The following is a 22873-nucleotide window of genomic DNA, read 5'->3' as shown; positions in this document are numbered from 1 at the left end:
TATTTCCTATGAAAAACAGTCGTTCTGTGAGGAAAAGTAAACAAAAACTGTGATGTAGATGCACAATAATATTGGCCCATCATTGTCTGATAAAATCTTTAAAATGAAATATATGCATGTCACCTTCTCCTCCGCTGCCTGGCTGTCTTTCCCACTGCGGATTGTTTCACCCTGATGGTCGCGGTGCTTCCTCTGCAGGCTCAACTTCACTCAGCTGCTCGACAGGCCTGCTGCTTTAACCTAAATAACAAATGAAGGATCGGTGCCACGGTTCGATCCACATGGAGAGTCAGGGCTAGCTGGGAGGCTAGCGGAGCATTAGCCACAGCATGACCAGAGGGAAGCAGAGCCAGCTAACCTCCCAGCTATCCACAGCTGGCCGGGTAGATCCAACCAGACCACTGAGCCACAGTTTTTATTATTCAGGTTAAAGTGGGAAGAAGCAGCACGTCTGTCAGGCTGCTGAGTGAAGTGGAGTCTGCAGGGGAAGCACCGGTTGGTTGTAGTTGGAAAATATTAGCATATTGGATGTCAGCAAATAATCTAATAAAGTGCATCTCTAAAACTGCACAATTATGTTAAAGAAATATCCATAGGTGCAACTGGCTGAATGCAGGGACCAAAACAAAGTTGGTGCACTAGCTTAAAATGCTGTGCTGTAAAAAGTTCTGGTACACAAAGTTACACAAGATCAGCTCCCCTTATTTGTGTTTGAGGGGGGCTTCATTATCTAACAGAGATGGGAAGTGTTATGTCAATGTCTGAGGAGCCCAACATTGAAGCGTTGTATTCACCAAAACACCTTAAATTGTCCATGTGGGAGTATTTTGGTTACATAAAGAAAGGCCAGCAGGTTTTTCAAGAAGAAAGATCTCCAATTTGTAAAAACTTGGAGATTCAACACTTTGAACTTAATACAACTAAGAGATCACCGTCCAGCTATTCATGCTCAAATGAATGTAATACATCACTTTAATGGAAAGTTACTTAATGAAACATGGAGCTTGTAGGGAAGTAAATATACAGCAAGTGACACTTTAAATCAACAAGGCAGCAGTGAGTTAAGAGGTGTTTCAGTGTAACGTAAACCAACAGCAATAAAAAAAAAAAACAGGAAAGACGGTGTGTAGTACCCTCAAGGGCTCAAGTGCGACCATGTACATCCTGTTGCTTCCTTTCATCTGTGCCGAGTAGACGCTATGTCTGCTAGGTAAATATGCAAAGTGTAAAATACTTACTTAACATTAGGATGTGGTAGACTTCCAGACATGGGATCTCAGTGATTAATAACACATCTGCATAAAGGATGTCCTCAATTTATTTATTTCATTTTTACTAAAAGTGCAACAAAAAAAATTCAAGATTTTCTCAGGTGTACATGTAAAATAGTAATTATTGAAATTAGATTGTTTTAAATTAATTTTAGATATTGTAGATGACAGCTAATGATAAAACATACCTACATTAATGATATTTTCCTTAGGGGATTAATAAAGTTCATCATAATCCTGTATTATTAATAATATATATTTTTTACTATCATTTAAATATTAGAAATCAACTGAAGTCATTGCTGCAATGTCCAGCTGACGTCCATCTCGGCATGTTTTATTTACTTTCGTCTTTTATGTGGTATTGTTGCAGTTCAATACACTGTTGCACAATCCATGGCGAAATGTGTGTCCCTCTTTTAAAACAAAACATGCTCATCTGATTTTAACCATCCATAGTATTGTGAAATAAGTGATTGCATAATAATCATGAAACTGTGATTAGCAATAAAAATGCTCCCATTCTTCTCCTGTGCTCTGTTTGCAGAGAGAGAGGGCGGGGGGGGGGTTATTGGTGTACATAAAGACCACCATTGACTTCACACTAATTACATCAGGGGTGACCAGATTTCATGTGCAGCTCTGTTTAATAACAAGCTGAGTGTCGACTTCAGCTTGCACACGCAAGATTTCTCTACATTGAAAGAAAAGTGAAGACATTATTAAAGTAGAACATTTAAAACCTGCAGAAAAGACTCACAGTTATGATAATCCAGTCATAGCTGGTCCCTGTTGATGTAGAGGACAGATGTCTTTATAAAAAAGACAAAAAAACACTTCAACAGTTCACATTTCATTCATGTTGTCATTGTCAGATCACATCTCATTCATGCTAACCAAATATTTGCCGTCTCAGCAGCACATTGCAATGAACAATTCATGTACCGTACTTTGTCAACATTTGATTATTAGACTAGTCATAATAAGCCCTTTCACACACAAGTCAGAAATACTGTGGTTCAGTCGTCTGGACATTACCCAGACAAGCTGTATGTGTGAACACAAACGACGGAATCAGTCACTCTGCCAACCCACTGGTACAAAGTCAGTGTAATGTCCACTTGAGCCCATGTTTGAATACAGCAGTGAAACCTCACAGCGAGCAAGGTAGCTACAACTGCTGCTGTAAGTGCATCAAAATCCAGCAAAAATGGAGACTTTAAGAGCAATATATTGAACAACTGGTGAACAAGCAGAACATAAACTTAAATTTAATGTCTATGACTTCCAGCAGTCAATTCACCTCTCATCCACAGCCACTGTTTTACACATGTGGTTGCCTCCCACACCCTTCCCCTAAACCAAACAGAGCCTGAGTTCATATGTGAAAAAAGCCATAGACTAAAGGTGCTGATACGAGTAACCAGTTCTTATAGTTTAATGTGCAAAAATAGTTGTAACAGCAGGTTCCAAAACATTTATTTAGTCATTTTAACAGTTCTCAGTATATGGTTTGCACCCTTCAAAATATTTTTAAACTGTAGCATTTGTCACATGAGGAAAATCTATACATCTATATAAACATCCTGGTGATTTCCATTTTTGGGGTGTATATTTGGTAGGTTATATAGGGGAGTATGTAGGTCAAATGCCATCAAACATACGACATCTCTGGCACAGACTCAATAAATACTACCCAATAAAAGCGTGTTACAGTATACAGTATTTATTATTGGATTATAGTGTGTAGAGGTGACTGTTGGTGTTGCTTACGCTCTGTATCTCCAAAATAATAAAACCACAATTACATTACGTCATGCACTCACTTTGTATTATGTAATATTATCTCTAATGAAAAGTGCCTCACATCCTGCCACATTCAGCCATACATTGTTAATGCAGCACATTTAAATAGCTTTATTATATAACCTTTGTGTGAGGAAACAGCACGGAGAATGTTAGATTATATAGAAATATTTATATTTTAATTACATAGGCGGGAAGAAAACTAAATTATGAATTTAATTAAAGTGAAGTGCTTGTTTGAAAAGGGGTAGTTAAGTGGATTTTCTTGGTTTTGGTGTCACCAAGCAAAAAAAAAAAAAGAAGTTTGGTGGCAACGTGTCATTTAAATAGATTAAAGCAAAAAATGGCCAAATCCTTCTCATCGCTTCCTTGTGTCCTTATTTGTATATGTGTGTTATACTACTGACACTGGGGCCTTTACGAGATTAAAAATGAATAGCTCATACTTGTTACCTGTCTGTTGACAAAGGGACAAATGGCTGATTGACCTCTCATAGCTTTCTGTGTTACCAGAATGCAAAACACTAGTTATTCAGTGACTCCTTTAATTTAGGGCTAATCTCTAAAGATAATTTCTAATTTGCAAACACTGACACATGGTGGAGTAAACTATCATCTAACCTTTTATGTAAAAGAAATGAAAATATTTTGAGTTTGTTTCCCAGCTATAAATACTAACCAGAGAATTACACCATTTATTCACATAAGACTGTAAGAGGAGAAGGTTTACAAAATGTGACATAATTTATAATGATGATTTTGACCCTAATGGTGAAGCGGAAGTTGCTGGCTCAGTGCTGGCTTTTAGATTTTAAAAGGAAGTAAAAATGTTTGAATCTTTTGAACGTTTGACCACACCCACCTGTGTGTGGTGTGTTGTACTTGCAGTAGAAGACCTCATTTAAAAGCTGCTACTATAGCTGATAAAGAATTGACGAACCATTTGCTGCCTTTTTAAAATGTGATGTGTGTGCCCCAACTTTTGCTACTTGCTAAGTTGGTCCATGAGTAAAACTTAGTGCTGAGCCCCGTTATTTACGATGCTGTTCTGACTTTCTTTACAGGCCGCTGGGGCTGCCAAGAGCTGAAACCATAAATATACACAACCCCAGCCAGGAAGTTCGTGTGACACTGCTGTCAATGTTTACATCCAGCAGTCATTTTTACATACCTTCCTTCAACACAAGAGTAAGTGTGTTTACAAGTGTCTTTTTTATTTTTTTGTATAGATAGGTTTTTAAAAAAAAATACAAATTACAGAATTTCTACGTACTTTAGAGGCATATTCCACTTTTTCATTTTTTTAACAATACACAAAAATAATAATACAATGTCTTTATAAGATATTCACAAGTTTCCTCTTGTCTTCTTCTTTGCAGTAATGTCCTAAATAACTTCTCATGTTTCTTCTCTGTCCTAGGAGATCCCACCCAGAGGGAAGGCATCTTTTAAACTAATTTTCCTCCCGTCTGAGGAGGGCAATGTAGAAAACACATTATTTATAAACACATCGGCCCATGGGCTGCTGTCATACCAGGTCAGTTCCATTATTACACCTCTGTTACACTGCATAGGCCAAATGTTGATGAAATGGTCATAATGCATCTTTATTAGTCAAATATCATCTAGATTTAAAGAATTTTGAGCAGGAAACCAACAAGTAAGAAGTAAATTAGCAGGTTGCTTCTCTTTTTTTCTCCTTCACCTTTTACACCCCGATGCTATAAAGTGACAGATGCTCACACGTTAGTTGTATTACCACAAAATGTGTCCTTGTCATGACAGTTGACAAACAGCTTTAGTCTTATCACCTATAGTTTTATTTTTGAAGCTTCAAATAGCAGCAGACTCCGGTTTCAGTCTGCAGCTCAGATCTTTGCTGGCATCCATAATGTTTGTTTTCATCGCACACGCTCATAAACAAAGGAAGTCAGACTCTCACTGTTTATACATTTTAGAAAATTAATCATACAAATTATGTTTGACTTTGTTTCAAAAGTAACTCAAAACCAACAAAAGGGAAACGTTCTTCCAGTCAGCTGCTATTAATAGTGGTAAACCTTTAGCAGAAAATGTTTTGTTGTTGTTTCCATTGAGTATCAGTTTTCAGTACTTTTGCTATTTGCTGTGGACCCAAGTTATTTAAAAAAAGCCTATTTTCACCTCATCCATACTAATTTCACCTCATCCATACATTTCTTCTCACAGCGTTTATTATGACATTTTAAGGTCATTAAGTGTAATTAATCCCAGTAGACTTGTGTTATATGCACTGTGTAACTACAATAATAAGAATTCAGTGTGTGGATGTGCATTCACACGCTTTGGGAACACAAACTGTTGTGTCCTCTGGGGTTACTTGCTCTCCTTCCTAAACTGGTTGTACTACCACTTTAAGGTTAAGTTTTCTTAAATGTTGCATACTTACCATTTAGTGATAGTTATATTGTTCAAATTTCCACTTTAGTTTGTAATATAATTGTTGCATGATCATTAGAAGCACTCACAATCTCCCTTAAGCCTTTATAAATGTGCATTATTTTATATTTGAGAGTTTTATGTCACTTATATTAAACCCGCACCACAGTATTTCTGACGTGTGGCTTATTAATGGCAAGTGAACACGCCCAGACACGCTGACACTTTGGCACCCATGCTCTGCTTCCAACACTGCCACTCCCTTTATGTTTCAAAGACATGTAAATGTTCCTGTCATTCACTTGTTTTGCTGTCAGTCAACCCAAAAACATTTTTTTCATATATATTTGACTTGCATATCTACTCACTGACCCCCCTTTCTCTGTACAGTGGAAATGATGGTGTCATAAAACTGTGTTGTTAGATAGGTGTGATTACATTTTGTACTCAGTATAATGTCGGGATGCATGCCAATGACTATAAAAGGAGAAACAACTGCAGCTAAAATGCAGGTACAGCAAATGTCTTGAATAGTTTATGGTTCTGTGTCACCATGTTGTCACAGGGTAGTGCTCCACTATGCAAAACGCTTTTTTTTTTTTTTTTTTTTTTTGGACCAAGTCACACAACCTGAAAGTTACACCTAGTTTAGATTTTTGTTCTTCCCAAAAAAATGAAAAATTAGAGGTTGATTTGTTTAGATATCCCCAAAAGCTGCACCCTTCCTCAGTATTTTTATTATGATTAGCCAACTTACATTTCTTTGTCTATTCTTAACCACCACACATGAGTTACAACATGATGTTCTACTCCAGAGGGTCAGATCAGGTTGTCTAAGTGACACTTCTGCTTTATTTGCGTGTTGACTGCCTGCTCTTAATGCAGTGCATGTGGTGTTAAGAATCCTTTAATGTGAGCTGCTCTTTTTTTTTCTAGGTGTTTGGTGTGGGAGTTCACCGGGGTTCATTAAAGTCTGTCCAAAGAAAGGATAGTCTGCTAATATTCCCTCAAATCCAGAGCATTAAGCTGACCCAAACTCAGGTATGTATCTAAACGTCCGTGTTGGTTTGTGCAGGCTCAACAGTGTATTGAATAACAACTCATCATTGGAAGCAGCTGATTTCCCTTTTCCTGCCAGCCCTGATAAACAAATGGCTTCATACACACACACAGACACACAGAGGCTTTGTGATACACACAAGCACTGACAAGCACTTGCTGGCATGAAATAACTGAATGTGTGAGCTGTCAGCATGAACGATACCACATACCAGTAACTTTTCTTTTTCTTTTTTTTTTTTTGGCCTAAAAATGTAAATGTTTGCTTGTAGAGTACAACCACACGCTCTCAATTTTAAAATGATACATGCTTATGTACAGTCATCCATTTGTGTGTGTATGTCTTTTCAAAGCGATGCAAATACACCAGAAACCAATGACAAATTAGTGCATGGTTTAAAAAAGCGAGCCAAGCCAGTGAAAGTGTGTGAGAAGCTATGCGAAAGTCCTCGCCTCCACAACAGGAAGTGGGGTGGCAATTGAAAAATGTCAGCTTGGCCAAGTGCTCAGAGACTGTAGTTCTCATAATCACTCAGACAGCTGCTGCGTGTGCTGAATGCACCTTTTTTTCGCCTTGGCAGGCTCACCATAAAAAAAAAAGGAAAAAAGGCCTTTTTAAATGTTATCTATGTATTGTAAACGCTTACAATCATTCACCACTCTTTATTTGACTCTTCATCAAACCACTGCACTTGCACCAATTTATATTGTGGCAGTTAAACTTTCTCTGCAGCTTAGAACACAAAAGCAAATGAAAAAGATATTACCAAATTATTTGTTTGTCCTTCATGTTTTATCACTTTGCAGCATTTATGTACTTTTTACTGGTGTTCTCTTAATTTGCAATTCTTGACCATTCAGATCCAACCTACTTCTTCTTATTTTTTAATCCCATTCTCCTAAATAAGTATTAGGTTCTTAATTCAAGCTATTTGTTGTCTCTACAAAGTTGTGGACGAGTTTTTTCTTTCTCTTCGTTCTGTAAATTTGATAGCCCCCCTCCCCCACACACCACTATTACTTTCACATTTGAAACAAGGTGTGGGTAGCTGAGAGCTTTCTTCCAGTTTAGACGACTACTATGTCAGTTTTATCTGAAACATGCTACACAACAGTCCACATGACCACTGACCTATATGTAAAATTGGATATGTGGTTAAGTATTAAATTTGGACTTCAAACAGCCATTCTGTCACCCATGTCCTATTTCATGTGCTCTCATATACATTTTTTAAAATGTGAAGCAGTTCAGAATAAAATGAACTAAGTTGTGTGGTTTCAGTGCTGTTACTACTTAGTAGTTGATAGTACAGTAGATGTTACTTTAAGTTGATCTGTAGATCTGACAACCTTTGTTACAGGTTTAAATGTAAATAGATGCACTTGATGACCTGCTGTTATATCTACTTTGATAAGTCCATCATGGTCTCATAAACAGATAAGAGACTGTTCAGTTGTTAGTTGGACCGTTTGTGGACTTGTGAGCAAATGTTGACATCATACTGCTCCTTTTAATTTGCTCAATAAGGTATAGCACTGTGTTTTGAGATTCTTCTTTCCCTCGCTAATGTCAGTTCATAACTTTTGGGGAGATTTTCGTCGTGGAAAAAGATCAACTAAAGCTGTGATGTTGAATCATTGTGTAGTTCATGGCTAACACAACTAGAGTTCAGTGTGGTGAAATCCACTAATCAGTAGCTTATATGAAAGATAAACATTGAACACCCGACTGCTGATTGATATTTATTTTATTATTATTATTATTATTTTTTTAATATATAATTCTCTTGAAACAAATTAACCTTTGAATATGTGGCTTGTTATGTTGTTTCTCCTGCAGGAAGATGCCTCCAACATCACCATACTGGGTCTACTCCTGGAGTGCAGCCTACCGAAGAGTTTGTACAACAACCCTCAGGTACTTCTTTTCCTTATGGATCATTCAGATCTTCACACAGATTATTTTGATTCATGTTTGTCCAGATCAGCCATTGCTGCCAGTTCTGTCAAATCAGATACGACGGATGCACCTGGAAGACCTAATAATTCAAACCTATGCAAAGGCGGTGGTTCCCCAGCTGTTTCATATCAGCCAGATATTCTGCATTCTTATAACTAAAAATAAGCACAATACCTTTTGTTAATTTCTAATTACGCCTGTCGTAAAAACTAGTTACACTCGTTCCTTGTCAGTTGTCATGGGACAAATAAGATAGCATAAGAAGGAGGGGAAATGATAGAGAGAGATGTGAGAGAAAACACAAAAGCATGGTACTTCATCACATATAATAGGGCAGATCCTCTTTCACTACTCTCGTCGAACCCACCCCTCAGCGCAGAGGGCCAGCTAGTGTAAAAATTTAAACAGACAGCCGGGCTTGTCATCTGAGCGCCTTCTGTTTTCACAATAGCCCCCGAGGAGGGTGAGAGATCTCTTGCCAGACTTTTAATTGCTTTCTCAAGAGGCTCCATAATTGACACAGGGCCCTCAGTACTTACGTGGCGCAATACACATGATGCAAGACACGGCTGCAGACGACCGAACAATATTGTCATAATAATATACGAACCGAAGTCATCCTTACGTTAAGTTGCACAATATCCCAGCTGTGACCTCCGGCTCGTCTCCAAGATCAACACCTGCTCGTTCCTCGGTTCTTTTAGCCGCTCATCTAAGTCTTCACCAACAGAAATGAGAACTGGGCTTTGATCAGTATCTCACAGATTAAATGAGCCTCACAGGAAGTTAACAGTAGCCTTGGTTTCAGGGGATTAGGTTTGCTATTGCAGGCCTTGAGCCCAGTGGCATCAAGCCAGGGAATCTGTCTGCAGGTCGTCAAGCGGTGATTCGCCCACTGAGGACGAGCCCTGGTTTGCAGTGAGATTTGCACTTTCACAGTACTGAGCTGTCAGCTTGAAGAGGGTGTTAGTCACAGGCTGGAGTGGAGGGGGGGCAGTAGGTTACGGCCCTGTTGTGTCTGCTGGCTGATACACACCATGCATCTGACGACTCAACAGCAAAGAAAATGATTCACACTGAACTCAATTCATACATTCTTTTTCTCTTTTTTTAGTATCTAGATTGTTATTTCTTGTGCGTTTATTTACTGTACTTCTTCATTCCTAGACTGCTTGTCATGCTTCGCTTTTGTTGTTCTTTTAACCCGACTCGGCTTGGTGCGTGACTGGTATGCTTTTCCTGTCCCGTCCCAGGGGTCCTGCTTCCAGAGTGAGGAGCGCCTCAGTCTGCAGATTAATCTGTCGGCGCGTGGAGACCGGCCCGCTGACCTGGACAAGCTCAAGCCTTACGTCATTGAGCATATTTTGGTGCTGCTGGTGGCCCCCACTGTCGGACAGGCTGCAGTAGGTGGGTAGAGAGGGAAATTAGCTGTGGGAATGCGACAAAGGCACGGAAGTACATCACAGTATAGCTTGATGATTTGATTTGACATTTGAGGAGAAACATCTAATTTCACACAAGCGTATTGCTGTATTTTCAGCCTCCACTCTCATTACACCAGTCTTATCTTGCCTTTTTTGGTCAGCTATCAAAGCAGAAGTTTAAAAGATTAAAATAGTTTTGAAGTTAGATATGAAGCTAATTATGTATTTCCTGTGACTGTTTTTCTGTTTCTCTTGAATCAACTTTTGCTCTGGGGGGGGAGAAAAAAACAAACTTCATCAACAAAAAGTGGGGAGATCATTTTTAATGACGCTATTGCTGTTATGAAAGAACTGTCAGATGAGAGACATGAGAGAAATATGAGAACATCAATTCTGCTTTCCTGAGCTCAGTTGACAGAACAACAATCAAAGAACCAATGAAATCAAGTGTTCTCATTCAAATCATCGGTGTACAATTACTGAATAGTTTCATCATGTTCACCCTCACATGAGGCTTTGTCAATGAACTGCAACAGAAAAGCTGTTAACTTTGTGCAGCATTAGACTGGTTGTGCTGTGACTTGCTATTGTCTTGTTTTGACTTTTTGTTGCTATGTTGACATGGAGGTCACTTTTCATTTCATTTAGAAGTTTTAACTTGAAATATACCTCTTCGAAAAGATGCATCTGCCTTGTGAAAACATGTTTCAGCAAGCTAGTACACACATTGGGGATGTTGAATACATTATTTTGACTTTCCTGTCCTTTGTTTCTACAGGGGAACCAAAAATAGGAGTTTATATGTTAAATTCTGGAGGGAAGAAGTTCTACGTAAAGGTGAGGTGTTGTCTTTGTTTTTCGTTTGTTTTGTTTTTACAGGTAGCAAAGTACAGGCCTTGACTAGATGTTTTTATCTCCACAGGACATGCAGGTGCTATCAAAGGTGGAGGCGAGCCTGGAATTAAATCAGGTTCTTCTGAGGCCAGACGCAAAAAACTTCACAGAAGTGGCTACCCTCGCCTGCAGAAGTGAATACTCATTTTAGTTTGAATCATTTGTTATCAGTAATAAGTGCAATTCATTTTCTCAAAAATGTCTTGGAATATTTTATTCTAACAGTTTTGTGTTTGATGTCAGGTTCATTGCCAGGCCATGGAAGGAAATGCATAAGTCATATCAGTTTAAAAGTTCTGGGAAACAGGACAACCTACACCTTCCCTGGATTACATATCACACACAGGTAATTCAGAAATTTGAAGGACTTTTTCAGTCCCAGGTTGTCATAACAGATCTGGTTCATTTGAATGCATAAGTAGTTATTCATTTATAAACACATATGTTTATACTGAACTAACTAAAACGTTCTCAATTTACTTTTATTTGAAACCCAATAAAAAACAAATATTACACCTGAAACAGTGTGTTGAGATAATGGTTAATGGTTAATGGTCTAGTAATGATTTGCTTATCTGAAGTGGACCGGTATATTAACTCAGACCAGGTTGGGCTGTGAGTTTCAATTAAACTTTTTAAAAGAACACAGTAACTTTACATGTTTAATACTGTGTGTAGTTGTATGCTCACTGAGTCCCAAAAACTCTTCATCAGAGCTGTCGCTGTGCGCAAATAGACTATTGCACCCGAGTCACGCTTTGGTCTGTGAATACCGAAACATCACAGCTACTAGTGTCTGCAAATACTTCTGATCAGCACACAATCATTTTTTCTGTACAACATACAGCAGTAACAGGTCATCAGTAGTCTATTTTCATTAGCTGCTGTAATAGCTTGAGCGCGCAGCAATATTAAAACACTTTAACTGCTCATGAAGAGTCATATAAGCGTTATTTTAGTATAGTTTTCTTGTTGCTTTTTGCAGAAGGACCGTAGGGGATCTGTTTAGCCTTTTCCAGGTTAAACAAAGCGATGCAGACCAGGTGGACCTGTGGCTGACTAACCCCTTCCACCTGCCATTAACTGTGAAGAATGCCAGCCTCTCACAGACGCTGCAGGGAGTGATGAAGGTATGCACCACTGCAGCGTGTGATGATCGGACGCAGATCTAGTTGCAGGATGATAAAATGATGATCACTTAGTTTATGCCAAATGGACTCTGACCTGGCCAAAGCACACTAGCATTTATAACAGAGAAGTTCATGACAGGATCCAACACTAATGTCTCTGCTGCCTCCTGTCTGTCAGGTGATGAACTTCAGCGGTCCGGTCATAGTTCCCCAGGGCTGCTGGCATGTCCTGTCCCTCCAGCTGCTCAGCAGGACCCTGCCCATGAACCACATGTTCACCCTGAGTCTGGACACCAAACTGGGCACCACCCTGCAAATTCCCCTCTACTTTCACTCTTCTCCTTCCAAGGTAAAAGACTTGCTTTAATGGTTACTAAAGGGTGTGTTTGACTGGGAAGTAGTGTAATAAATCAAATGTGGAATTAATTGATGTGTTTATTCTCTCAGCAGGGGGAAGTGATGTTTGAGGCTGAACGAGAGTGTGCACGACCTTGCCCACTTAGATTATCTGAAACAGGTTAGACAAGGAACATTATAACCACTTTCTGTGTGAAAAGGAAACGTAATGAGTTGTTTTGGGGGGTTTGTTTTTTATTTTTTATTTTGTTAATGTGTTCTTTGTTTCTTGAATATCCCATCAGGTCGTTCAGAGTGGCAGCGCACTCTCCTCCCAGACTTTTTCCCTTCATCTTGGGCCATAGACAGCAAACTGGCTGCTGAGCTCTGCTCTGGATGGCAGAACCACAAAGACAAACTTCCTTGCAGGTCAGTGTTTAATGCAACATGCTGCTTTCCTCATCAAGTGATTCTGTGCTTTATGTGACACCATTAACATTATTAATCATGTGAATCCTTTTGTCATCTCAGATGGCCCAGACTCCCTGTGGAAACATCCTCACCTTTGGACTTCGGAGCTACACCTGTCAATGAGAGCAGGGTGGGCAACACATAATAGTTATTATCCGAAAATGTATCATATGTTTTAAAGTTAGATTTAAAATTTGTGACATTTGTCTGAAAGAAAATGTTCTTGTTTTTAGGTGAAGACCTTTATGGTGAAGAATCCTTCTTCTTCGGTTGTTTCTGTAGAGATTCGCATCCTCTCCCTGTACCCGGCCCCCCTGGAGGCTCTGGACCTGCTAACCAAATGGTATACTGTCTAGAGTATATGTATTATATCACAAAGAATGATTCAACTGATGTTTTCTGCCTCAGTCAGTACAACCCCTTAGTTGATGTGTCTGTTATCTTTGTTTTTATTGGCAGGTTTAATATCAGCCCCCTCTCTGTCAATGTCAGTACCACAGAGTTCTCTCTGTTGGCCACTCCTCCCAAGGTAAATCCTGAAAACACTCCTGAGAAATAAAGTTTATTGCTTTTTGGCTGCCAGCATGTAAGCCTTAGCTAACTTATCTATGCATTTGTTGAATAAACGGACAGTCGTTCACCGTCGTGCTTGTTGTTATTCAGCAACAGTTTCCCTGCCAGCCTTTTTCACTTTTATCTATGTGTTTGTGTACAGGTTGGTGAGAGTGTGGAGGAGATGACAGGAGAGGGTGTCCTGCGTCTTTTACTGCAACCCTGGGAGGCCAGAGAGGTTGCTGTTGTCTTTACTCCCTCTGAGCACAAACCGACCACTACCATTCTCATCATCAGGTACTGATTCATATCACCAGGATGAGTGGGTTCATGCCTTTTCACAAAACAGTCAAAAGACACAATACAGTTTTGTTGTTATTTTTAGCCATACCAGCAGCACAGTGTTAGTGACTCTAGTATATATATGTTGTTGCCATTTAATAATACACCAACTCTAACTCTAGTGTATGCTAAGTATAATATTAGTTGCTCTCTTTTTAAAAGTGTGAATCAAGGCTCACCGTGTGTCTTTTTTTATTGTGTTACAGGAACAACCTGACAGTGTTTGACATGGTGACAGTCCAGGGCCATGGGGCCAAAGAGCTGCTCAGAGTCGGAGGCAAACTACCCGGCCCAGGAGCTTCTCTGCGCTTCAACGTTCCTCAGTCAACTCTAATGGAGTGCCGAGATGGTGAGATTTAAGTTTATGGACCCCAGGAAGAGTAGCTGTTGCCTTGGTAACGGCTAATGGGCATCCCAATGTACTAAACTGAACTACACATAAATAAAGTACTGTTGAATAATACTGCCTTTTAAGTTCAGTGGTAAATATTGACTTCATAAATGACTAAATGTTGTGTATGTCTCCCCGTAGGCCTGCGCACCAACAAGCCACTTTTCGCCATCAGAAAGAGTTTCAAGGTGGAGAATGCAGGAGAGCTGCCGCTTACTGTCATGTCAATGAATATAAATGGATATAAGTGTCAGGGGTATGGCTTCGAGGTGCTCCAGTGTCGCTCCTTCAGCCTGGACCACAACACCTCCTCTGAGATCACCATCGCGTACGTTGAATTTTAGCTTGTTTTTTGTTTTATCTTTTTACGTTCACTTAATATCTAAATAGTCTGAACATCTTGTGTACTTGATTGTTTTGACATTGGTGGTTGTGAATTGGTACACTGCCATTTAAACCGCAGGCGGTGCCCACATCTGTTCACTTAATTCCTTATTATCTCTCTTCCTCTTTTACATACTTGTGCAATATGCCCTTGTAATTAGATCTTCCTTTTTTATCTCCTCTTTCTCTACTACATCTTCCTCTATCCATTTCTTTTGTCTCCCTCTCTGTCTCCACCTATCTGTGTCTTTAGGTTCACCCCAGACTTCACCTCATCCTGGGTCATCCGTGACCTCATCCTGGTGACATCACGCGGCACCTTGTTCCCTTTCACCCTCAATGTGACGCTGCCCCACCACATGTTGCCTCTCTGCGCCCAGGTGGTTCCTGGCCCCAGCTGGGAGGAAACCTTCTGGGTGGTCACACTCATCTTCACATGGTTAGCATTAAAGATCCCCTCCACAAAATGAGAAGATTATTAAGAAGTATTGAGATGCCACAACGCCATCTTTTGTTCTGTTACTCTGTGATCTGAATATAACTAGCTAACACAATAATTCATACAACCATAGAAACACACCTATCATTTAAATATACTTTTAGATCCTCTGGTAATTTCTCATTCTCTTTTCTTTGCAGCTTTTCCCTGTTTGGTGTGTGTCTGATGGCCTTTCATCAGGCCCAGTACATCCTGAATGAGTTCTCCATGCCCAGCATCAGGAGCAACCACAACTCTGTGCTGTCTCGGGACAATGGCCCCGCCAACAATATCACACCCAACGGAGTAAAGTACGTCAAACCTTCTTTTCAGCAACATGTACACGTGTTATGAATAAAATGTTTACTATTTGCAGTATTCATGTTTGAAGACAAATTCATCACCAGATGATGTTTTCTGGTCTTAAAATACTTAAATTAGTCTTTTTTTTGTATCTTGTTTGTGCAGTAAAACGAAGGGCAGTTGTAAGAGCTATGTGGACACCTGTCATACCTCTGACAAAGGTAAGGGGCGAGGCTCTCCAGCCTTGGCCAACAGCCCCGCCCCACGTCCTCAATCCTCAAAGAAGGGCTCTTCAACCACCCCAACCCAACAACAAAAGAAACACAAGGTTTCACTCTATTACACCAAATACAAGTCCAGCTCCTCCACAGCAGCGACAGGCAATGTGACAATGGAAGAAGAGCATGAAGACCTGATACCTGACCCTCCCCTGACCCCAGACCCTGATTTCTGCAACAACAATGAGCCAGCGTTCATCAGTGAGCTGGATCAAAAGACACCAGAAGACTTTAAAGAAGACACCCACAGCACTATAGAAGATATGGTGCCAGCAGCAGTTATGTTTCCCATGGAAATACCTGCTGGTTTCCCAAATAATGTCACATTGTGCCCAGGACCTAGACCTGGCCTGCTGGTGTGCAGTCCTATAGAGAAGGCCCACACTGAGCACTATGCAGAGAAGATCAACTCTGAGAAAAGGGACAGTTCTGAACTGGAGGTAAGTGATGTGCCTGCTCACTTAAATTTGATGTCTTACTAATTGATTCAGACACTTTTGAACGCACATATTTCTAACCATTATCACTCTTTTCTTTCTCTCTCAAGCTAAGAGAAGATGGCAAAGGCCAGAAAAAGAAAGTACAAAGTGCAGAGATTGGCACAGTACCAGGAAATAATAAGGGAAAGAGGAGTCGGAGGAAGATGGAGAATGTCACAAGGTAAAACTCACACCTTGCCGAACGAGTATTTTCAACAATAAAACAATTCACATTTATTTTATTGCTCCATATTAAGATATTTTATTATATTGGTGTTTGTTGTGCAATGTTAAAAAAGTGAACAAAATGGCTACATTAAACAGCAGTGTAACTGAGGCTGCCACCGTGGTTTAGGCGTAAAAAAATGCGTCATGACCTGAAATGCCCCTAGTTTGAATCTGGCCGGGGAGATTTCTGTCATTTCACCATCATGGCTGTCTAATAAAGGCATCAAGTATCCCAAATTAATAAGACAGGACAGAATGTTAAAGCACCAAACAGTAAAATATGATGTTATTTATGTTTTGATATTATTGCTTACTCCAGTGCCCCTGAGCACAGTGTGCTAGTGATGCCAGAGAGGGAGAAAGAACCTGATTGGAAAACAGGGGAGCGTATCATCAGCGGATCCCGCAACAGGAACCGCTGCTGCAACGCCTCCAAGTCAGAAGCACCAAAGCCTGCACTAACTGCCGAGAGCCCCCTCAAACAGAATGGTGTGTAATCTCATGATTTGACCACAATTTTCCGCAGCTTCAGTATGACTCAGCAACATCTCAACACTTGGATTTTGTTGATTTCCGACAGGTGTGTGTCCTGCCCGCACTCGACGAAAGTGTGCTACTGAGCGGCGTGGCGGCGGAGTGTGTGAGTCCGGCTCAGACTCTGGCAGCTCTTCAGGTAGTGTGAGGGCCAGCCGAGGAAGCTGGGGCAGCTGGAGCAGTGCCAGTAGCATAGAGGGAGACAAGGACGGCAGTGCCCGGACACACGCCTGCACTACCTCATCTAGAAAAAGTACGGAGCTCTTATTTAATACCATATGGAAGAAAACATATGGTCGGATTTCTCTCTTTGGGTTTTTACTCAATCTATTAAGTATCATAATTTACCCATTACCAAGCACAGAACCATGACTGAAGCTATAATTTTGATGGATTGATTGTTTTTACAGGGGACTCCATGCAGTACGGTGTCTACCCAGTAGAGAGAGACTGCTACCAGACCATGAATGCAAACTACAAGGCTCTCAGGTATTTCAACAAACACACATGAACTTGTACAAGGACTGGCTGTGATAGTTGTATAAATCTACAAAGGTGCTTTTATCTGCATTTGTTAGCAATACTCTGCAATAAACAAATACAAGTATCTGTGTGTTGAAAAAGCTGGAAATCGAACTTAAAATGTAAAATGTCTTCCAGTGAGCATTTTTGTATATTTATACATATATATAAATTTAAAACTCTTAAATGATGATCATTCATAATATACAGATTTGTTTTCCTCTTTTATTAATATTGCCACAAATAGTGTCATACTGAATATTGCTCAGGCTTGTGTATCAAAGCGTTGATACCAGTTATTTGTATTGGCCGGTTCACTGAAGATCTCCAGATTGTAATCCGTATTGTTGGGAGAGAGAACTTGTACAATATATACTTTCTTGTCATTCATTCTCAGTTTTGACCTTTAACCTTTTCCTTCTCTGTGTTCAGCATGAACAGCTTGTATCGTAAAGACATGTGCCAAAGCCCCGACCCCGCAGTGTCCAACTTCACCCCCAGTTTTGCTGCGGTTACTGCAGGAGTGGACAGGACCACAGGTAAAGACACAAACTTTTACAATAAATGCTTGATGTGTTTTTTTTTAAAATAAAAACTTCATATCTTCTGGTCTCTGATGGAAATGTGTTTTGTGTTTGCTCAGACCTGACAGGTCAGTATGTGCCTGAAGAGACGTGGTCAGCTCCATCCATCCCCCTCACCAATGAGTTCAGATACAACACCACCGAAGCTCTGCCCTACATACCTCAGCAAGCAACCACCGGGTCATACAATGGGTAGGTGTCTAAATGCTTAAAACTCTACTCCTTAATATTTTTATATAAACAATAGGGCTGGTTATCGATACTGATTTAGAGGTGTTTCAGTCACAATATTAGTTTTGCTTGGATAAGAAAAAGATTCTGGTGCTGTAAATTGTACAATGAGCCATCTAACCTCGATTAAAATATTCATGTTTATATTAAGAATGAAACCCAAAGCATTAATGTACTTTTTTTATACAACGTGTTCAACAGACTACAGCAGTCGACACAATACAGTGCTCGTTTTCTGTCAACAGATGAAGCTAATATAATCATTTCCTGATCTGAATTTCCTAAATGTGTCGTGTTGTGGTTAGAAATCGGTCAGTTATGTTTTTTATTATACAGCAAATGGTGAAACATTCTGATGAAAATAACACAGCTTAACTTTCCCATTACCGTCAGTACCCACTGTGTCCATGACTTGTGCTAATATTAGCTAGTAAACCGCACCTAGTTTATGGTAAAGTGAATATAACTGATTGACAATACAGGCTTTTTTTTTTTTTGGTTTGTTCACAGCTATTAATACCCAAAAGAGACAATGAGCTGCATTTAAAGTAATTTCCAGTCAACTGTCTTAAACTTTGAACAACCAGTCTGCTTTTTTTGGTGTTTTCGATGTCAGTTACTGTCATTTGCAGTAATGTTACCCCTCTGTTCAGTTTGATTAAATCCAAGCTGAACATGGTGTCAAGCAATTTTCCTGTGCACTAGTATTTCGGATAAGTTTTATGATTACAGTGATTATACCTTTTTACTGTAATATTTTTGGTCAGAATAACCATAGCATGATAATTTGATACCAGCACATCCATAGTTGTGAAAACTGCATTACTGTGATGTCACTTTACAGCTTTGTGTAAACAGCACCCCAGACTGCTTAAAATAACTTTATTGGGAGCTCTGTAGATCAGTCCCAGCTGATACCGGTTAACAGTTTGAATAATTATCCTCCCTGTGCTGCAGCAGTGTGTCTTTGTGTTTTAGAGATAAAGTTTAATCTGTCACAGCATTTAAATGTTTATTACATATTTCCTTGTTGTCCTATAGGTTTACCTGGAGAAGTGCCAACAGCCATTGCAACAGTCCATACACCTACAGTCAGGAAGGCAACTACATAGGTACTTTATTCATAATGCACTTTAAGTATCAAATCACCTGAAACCTGTAAAGTGTTTACAGGTGCAACAAGTTTTAATTTAATGTTCGAGTTCAGCATTTGTTTATCGTAATAATCCCATAGGTAATGGAACGTTCCCGAGCGGTTTTCCGAGTCAGGAGAGCCAGAATGTACACAGCAATCAGACCAGCTGGAGCGAGGAACAGCCTCAGGAATCGCCTTCATCCTGGGACACAGCAGCCTGTGTGGGCAGTAAGGTGAGGAGTCACAATACTGAATCAGATACAGTTATACAGGAATTATACAGGTTATATTAATTTGATAAGATGACAGAACAGTATGTTAATGGATTTCCGTTATTGAAATACTGTGATGTAGGTAAAATGTAGCTCAGGAGTTAAAGTGGGCCGTCTGCTCGTCACATAGTTGGTGGTTTGATCCCTGATTCCTGTCCACATATTAGTTCTTGAGCAAGACACTGAACCCCAAATTGCTCCTAAATGTGGCAAAATATTAAGCATTCTGTCCATTAAGGTAAAAAAGCACTGCCATCTACTTTTCCCGGCCTCAACGACAACATGTTCTTAAGTCATGTACAGCCACATTATGGTTATGTCCTCAGAGATCATATTATCTCATATTATCGTAATTCTAAAAAAAAAGGAAAAAAAAGTAGTCATATTTGATTTCACTAATACCACAAAGCTACAGGCACATAAATAAACCATGAGACGCTGACAAGACACGTTTATTTCCTCGAACAGTTGCACTTAAATATAGTTATGCAGGATGTGGTTGTCCTGTCTGCACATGGAGTAGATAAATGCAGTAGATATGAACCAATAGTTTCAAATAAAGAGTTGCACTGTGCAATGAAACACTTTTATCAGGGCTATTTTTTTATCTTGTGCATTGACACAGAACTATTTCAGTTGTTGCACTAGAAGAGTTGGAGAAAATACATTTTAGTATTAAGTAGTAGTAGTAGTAGTAGTATTAAGTATTTGGTTTAAACTGTGGTCGTGTAACTCTGAACAACACAGACACTGAATACACCAGTGTCTTCTCCAAAGTGGCTCATATACCATTTAGGGGAAGTTATCAGCTCTTCAGCTTTCATCACATCACTTCTGAGCAGAACTTACCAACAAAAGCAGTTTTTTTTAATAGTCCCATCTTTCACAAAGTGGGTTTTTACGGTTTTAACTTCTCTTTCGTTTACTTCTGCTTTTTGCACAATTGACTTGCAGCAGTGTCTCGAGCACTTAGTGGGTAGTTTTTAATGAGCACAAACAATTCAGGAGTGAGCCGATATATTCAGCCTTATCACATACTAACAGTATTTGTTTGTATGTTGAAGAAATGTCTGTTTTTTTCAGCTTATTATGTGTATTTTATTGATAGTTTTTCCAGCAAAGTATCAAAATTGACTGTAATATTTACAACATAATTTTCAGTGATACTAAAGTCTTAAAACCACTTACATTATATGACCTTAGTATAAATCTGCCACTACGCTCCAACTCTCCACTGCTGTCTCAGTTGCACATACTAACTATTTATTCACTGAATTAAAATGTGCTGTATCAGGAAAGGTATCGTTATCGGGATATTAGATTTTGGTCATATAGGCTAGCTCTAATCAAAAAATGTCATGTGACCGTTCTACTCTTCAGTAGTCACTCGAATGTAGTGAGTAAAGATGTATTTGTAATTTAAAACAAACATTGCAAAGTGCTACATGTTAAAAAATATTACATATCAAATAAGCAAGATAACAACAAACAGAAAATAATGACAAAAATCATCAGTTTTAAAAAAAAAAGTAAGTAATATAAGTCTCGGTTGAATTTTATAATTTAATAGCAAGAAGTAAACTATTCCAAAGTTTAAGGGCAAAGACAAATACTAAAAGAATAATATGTCATTATCAGCCTTAAAAATTACTGTTGTTGCCATAAAATAAAACTATACTAAAAATGTATAATGATATTTTAAAATCAGACTCATAAGTTTAGTTTAGTTGACTCTCAAATCACACACAACTATAAAGATGACCCATTCAATCTAAGCCCTATTTCAATTGTGATTCCTACATTTCTATATTGAAATGTTACGTTCAGTCAAAATAAAACATGTATTCAGAGAAGACGGGCAGAAGAAGAGCTGTATGAAGTGCAGTAGAGCTCCTGTACTGTCTTAACCAGAGCACAAAGGTCATTTTATTTTAGCTGAAATGGAGAGATGAGATTAAAATGCTGAGTGGAATGACAGTCAGGTCATTGCTCACCGCAGGGAGCAAAGTGACAGGTAACGTTAGAAAATGTCATAGAGTACTAAGACACAACTTAGAGTGTTTAGAGCGACTCGACTCAGTTTTTTTTGCGTTTCCACTAGGGATAGTATCTGGTACCTGGTACTTTTTTAGTACCTGCTCTGCTGAGGTTCCAAGCGAGCCGAGCCGATACTAAATATGACGTCAACAGACTGCCGGCCACTGATTGGTCAGGCAATCTTCACTGGAGGAGTCATGAGCCGTCCCACTCAAGAATCAAACCCGCCATTTTTAAATACCGGCAACAGCAAAACAGCCATACGGCTCAATTTAGTTGCTTTGTGTGTGACAGAAAGCCACATACAGCAGGAAGTACACCACTGCCTCCATGTCCTCCATTGTTTATGTGTTTGTGTCGCATATAAAACGAAGTCACGGCAGTTTCGTGAAGCCGTGCTATGACGACCCCGCACACGTTGAGTAGGTACTTTTTTGTAATGGAAAAGGTCGTTCCTGGAGTCAAGCCGAGCCGAGTAGTGCTAGAACTGTATAATGGAAAAGCGCAATAGAGTACTAAGACACAACTGAGTGTTTAGAGCGGTAGAGTCATTTAAAAAACAGTACATGAACCAGCTACAGTATTTCGGGATGAATGAGTTTAAAGCTGATGTCTCTCTCTCTCTGCCCCTCACAGCCATACTTCTCGGGCACCCGCAGCCTCTCTCCCATGTCCAGTCTGTTTGGATCCATCTGGACGCCGCAGAGCGAGCCCTACCAGAGCCACTTCCAGCCTGAGCGATCAGCCCCGATATCCCCCGTGTCCCCCATCACCCCTCCTCATTCTCCCTTCAGCCGGGAGCCAGAGGGGATCTGCGCACCGACCCAGTACTCGAGCTTCAACCCCTTCGGCCCCCACATGAACCTGGACATATGGAACTCTTCTTCCAACCGCAGCTCCAACTCGCAGCTCTCTAACGACTCCGGCTACTGTGGAGATGTTTAAAAATAAAAAAATTTAAAAAAACAAAGAAGCGGCAGACCTTAACAATAATTGCAAACATATAAAAACATTGATATCTAAAAGAAAGGAAATAAAAATGAATGTTCTTTTATCATTAATGGGGAAAATGTGAATATTCCTTTTCTTTTATGTTCTCATTTTCAAATGTTAAATGTTGTGAAAGGTTAAGCATTTGTTGTATATTTTTCTAGATGTTTTGCAGTTTTGATCATAGAAAATTAAAAAAAAAAGGTTTTGTACTTGAACAACACGTGTCATTTTTTTTAATATACTGAACATTTTGAACTTTTCTGTCTGTGTCTACCTGCCCTCTTAAATTTGAGAATTTGAATCAGAGTGCCTGAGACCAGCCGTCACTTGTTTTAAACTCTGTATCATTTTACACAGACCA

General features: G+C 39.5%; 1 protein-coding gene across 1 annotated transcript in view; it reads left to right on the top strand.

Annotated features, from left to right (window-relative positions):
• Nucleotides 1–22721, top strand: part of tmem131l (transmembrane 131 like) — a 41022-nt gene extending 18301 nt beyond the window's left edge. Inside the window, exons 5-34 of the mRNA XM_053339556.1 lie at nt 4142–4265; nt 4498–4614; nt 6432–6536; nt 8395–8472; nt 9768–9921; nt 10717–10775; nt 10861–10966; nt 11076–11178; nt 11818–11962; nt 12141–12311; nt 12410–12479; nt 12604–12727; nt 12830–12899; nt 13003–13112; nt 13229–13298; nt 13485–13618; nt 13870–14012; nt 14196–14382; nt 14692–14877; nt 15078–15227; nt 15385–15937; nt 16045–16157; nt 16524–16693; nt 16785–16991; nt 17149–17227; nt 17693–17799; nt 17904–18036; nt 19117–19187; nt 19310–19443; nt 22156–22721. Of these exons, the coding sequence (XP_053195531.1) occupies nt 4142–4265; nt 4498–4614; nt 6432–6536; nt 8395–8472; nt 9768–9921; nt 10717–10775; nt 10861–10966; nt 11076–11178; nt 11818–11962; nt 12141–12311; nt 12410–12479; nt 12604–12727; nt 12830–12899; nt 13003–13112; nt 13229–13298; nt 13485–13618; nt 13870–14012; nt 14196–14382; nt 14692–14877; nt 15078–15227; nt 15385–15937; nt 16045–16157; nt 16524–16693; nt 16785–16991; nt 17149–17227; nt 17693–17799; nt 17904–18036; nt 19117–19187; nt 19310–19443; nt 22156–22464 (4282 nt within the window). The 3' untranslated portion in view covers nt 22465–22721. The remainder of the gene's footprint in view (nt 1–4141; nt 4266–4497; nt 4615–6431; nt 6537–8394; nt 8473–9767; nt 9922–10716; nt 10776–10860; nt 10967–11075; nt 11179–11817; nt 11963–12140; nt 12312–12409; nt 12480–12603; nt 12728–12829; nt 12900–13002; nt 13113–13228; nt 13299–13484; nt 13619–13869; nt 14013–14195; nt 14383–14691; nt 14878–15077; nt 15228–15384; nt 15938–16044; nt 16158–16523; nt 16694–16784; nt 16992–17148; nt 17228–17692; nt 17800–17903; nt 18037–19116; nt 19188–19309; nt 19444–22155) is intronic.
• The last annotated feature ends 152 nt before the right edge of the window (nt 22722–22873 follow it).

The sequence above is a fragment of the Scomber japonicus genome, chromosome 2 (assembly GCF_027409825.1).
Source record: "Scomber japonicus isolate fScoJap1 chromosome 2, fScoJap1.pri, whole genome shotgun sequence".
Lineage (NCBI taxonomy): Eukaryota > Metazoa > Chordata > Actinopteri > Scombriformes > Scombridae > Scomber > Scomber japonicus.
This window is presented reverse-complemented; position numbering and strand designations above follow the sequence as displayed.